Below are 2,828 nucleotides of genomic sequence, written 5' to 3' on the forward strand. Positions count from 1 at the left end.
GGAGGTGCTTAAAGCGGAGCAGGTGGAGGTGAAGAAGGAGGAGGTGCTTAAAGCGGAGCAGGTGGAGGTGAAGAAGGAGGAGGTGCTTAAAGCGGAGCGGGTGGAGGTGAAGAAGGAGGAGGATTCAGGCCGTGAGACGGGCCGACTGGTGATGACCATCAACGGCCAACAGAAGCAGCTCCCCTTTGGCCCCAATGACTTGCTGACGATGGCCACCATGCTGGTTGGAGACAAGGTGAGGACAAACGGGTCCTCCTGAGGGGACACCATGCTGCTGTCCTTCTGTCCAGTGACAGAAACTGACTGTGATTGTTTTCCATCCAATGTCCCTCTGAAGGTGCGCTTCAGCCTGGCGACTCACCAGGAGACGAAAGAGGAGCACGCAACCTTTGTAGAAATTCTTCCCGACTCCTTTGAAGAGTCCATCGAACAACGGCACCATGTAAGATCTCTGGGGTTTAGTTTCAACTTTATTAATAATCTCAGTTTTAGCCTCTTCAGGAGACTGTTCCTGCTGACTGAGTGGCGTTACGCTTTGATCCGTTTCATCTGGTGTTCCATCAAACCAGGGCATCGTCATCGAGTTCTCGGAGGAGTCTGGCCTCATCAAGTGTTCGGAGAACCCTCAGCTCTTCTTCCGGATGTCAGAGGTCATAGAGCGGAAGAAGCTGGAGCTGAACGAGAAGGTCGAATTCAGCATCGTCCCGGTTTGTTCCACCAGTTTCTCTAATTCAAACATTTTGACCGTTTTCTGTGCTGGAACCACATCTCCGTATATCTATGGCTGAAAATGTGTCTCTTATGTTTTTAAAGCATGAAGGAGGGAGGCAGGCTATCAGGATCAAACGTTTCACTGAGAAGGTTTTCCTCCCAGTTCGGAAAATTGGCGGCATCGGTGCTAGCAAAGCAAAGGTTAGCAGTTCCTGGTTGTTCTCATTTGTTGGGCGTCATGGTGAGCAGAGATCTACAGACACCAATACTCTCCTGATCTGATGTTTGTCCTCTGATTTGACAGATGACCATCAAGTTGACCAAACCACCTGAAGCAACTGAGTAAATGTTCTTTTTTTGGAGACATGTAAGATATTTAAAACGATCTGAGTGGAAAACTCTCCCTCTGACTTCTGATTTCTTTTGCATTTCAGAACTCAGAAACCAGAGGCAGAGAAAATGAAGGCAGTAGTTAAAAGTCTTCGGAATGATCACAGCGCCACTCGAACCCGGTACCGCCGAAGTAGGAGTCGAAGTCGGAGCAGAAGTCCCAGCAGGACCAAGGATCGCAGTAAGAGCAGGAGTCCATCAAGAGATCAGTTTGGCCGCGTGGTGAAAAAGAGATCTAGCTCGAGCAGGGAGCGCGATCGCAGTAGCAGCCGGCACAGACGGAGCAGAGACAGGTCCTACAGGTCCACCCGGAGCCGCTCCAGGAGTCACAGCAGAAGCCCGAGAAGGGACAGAGCAAAAAGCAAAGATGGCGCCTCCAAGAAGAGAAGTAGATCCAGCAGGGAGCGGGAGGAAGGTCACCGGAAGAGGCGGGAGCTGAGCCCTTCGCCGCGACGAGGTGGAGTTGTAGATAGTGAGTTGGCGAGGAAAAAAAGGGAACTGGAGGAACTGAACGAGATGATCGCCTATAAAAAGTCACTGGTTGAATTTGATCCAAGAACCCAAGAGCCTGGAGGACGGACCTGCATCGACTACGACCACGGCAGGATAACTTTACCACGGCCGATTCTAAAGAAGCGACCAGAAGAGTCGGAATACCACCGCCCCCCCTACAGCGACCCTTACTACGATCGACCGTACGGTCCGTACCCTGGCCGTCACTATGGGGGGCCCTACAGCGGCCCGTACGCTCATCCCTACTCAGACGGCGCTTATGGCGACCGGCCTTATGACGGTCGTCTCTATGGGGAGCCTCCCTACGGCGGGGCGCCCTCCGTCAGCCATCGCTACACCGATCGATATGACGTTTACAACGAGCATTACGATGAGCATTTCTACGACCCAGCATACAGGGAACGACCACCAGACAAACCAAGTCGGTCTGCAGATTCTCGTGACCCTTCGCCATTTTCTTCGACCAGCCAGAATCCTAATCGTTCTGCCAGCCCGGCGACCCAGACGGCTCCCACTCCCTCCACGTTCAGGCCTCCTTCTCCCATCGATTCTCCTCCAAGATCTCCTTCTCCTAAACAAAGACTGGGTTCACCACAGCAGCCTCCACCCGCTGAGAAACCCCCTCTGGACCGCTTCCTTGCCATGCTTAACAAGAAGGTCGTCGCCGAGAAGAGGTCAGAACCAGCAGACGACCTTCTGCCTCATGAGCGTGCTCTTCAGGATGGCGAGGGCTTCTCCAGGATCTTAGGTCTGCCGCGGGAGCCGCCCAGCACCGCTCTGCTGCATGAGGTAGAAGATAAGCAGCCGAGCCCCAAACCGCCGTCAGCTGAGCGAGCAGACGAAGGGGCGGAGCCTTACGATAAGATACAGAGTCTGCTGCGTTCCATCGGCCTCAAGCTGACTTCCGGAGAGGTTTCTAAACTGGCCAGTCAGGCCAAGGAAAACAGGTCCAAGTCTTCATCGGCTGAAAGAGAATCCAGACCTGGTTCTGTGGAGACGGCTCCTCCCCCCCCACCTATGAGATCCTCCAGCCTAGAACCGTCCAGCCTAGAACCGCCCAGCCTAGAGCCGTCCATCAGACCGAAGCCAGCCGGGTCGCCGTTTGAAGGATTCCTGGACCAGCAAGAGCTGAAAACCCTGAAGAAGCTGCAAAAGCTGCAGAGTCGCAGCAAAGCACCAGAGAGCACGCCGCTCGCCCCCTCCTCCCCCAAACC

At 54.1% G+C, this 2,828-nt stretch overlaps 1 protein-coding gene across 1 annotated transcript in view; it reads left to right on the top strand.

The window, feature by feature from the left end:
* LOC107101390 overlaps positions 1 to 2,826 on the top strand; it is a gene marked incomplete at its 3' end in the record, with an annotated part of 12,910 nt that extends 10,084 nt beyond the window's left edge. Inside the window, exons 14-19 of the mRNA XM_015400280.1 lie at positions 5 to 235; positions 338 to 442; positions 570 to 707; positions 814 to 912; positions 1,016 to 1,053; positions 1,146 to 2,826. Of these exons, the coding sequence (XP_015255766.1) occupies positions 5 to 235; positions 338 to 442; positions 570 to 707; positions 814 to 912; positions 1,016 to 1,053; positions 1,146 to 2,826 (2,292 nt within the window). The remainder of the gene's footprint in view (positions 1 to 4; positions 236 to 337; positions 443 to 569; positions 708 to 813; positions 913 to 1,015; positions 1,054 to 1,145) is intronic.
* Positions 2,827 to 2,828: the final 2 nt, after the last annotated feature.

This window comes from Cyprinodon variegatus, unplaced genomic scaffold, assembly GCF_000732505.1.
Source record: "Cyprinodon variegatus isolate N-32 unplaced genomic scaffold, C_variegatus-1.0 Scaffold1090, whole genome shotgun sequence".
Classification (NCBI taxonomy): Eukaryota; Metazoa; Chordata; class Actinopteri; order Cyprinodontiformes; family Cyprinodontidae; genus Cyprinodon; species Cyprinodon variegatus.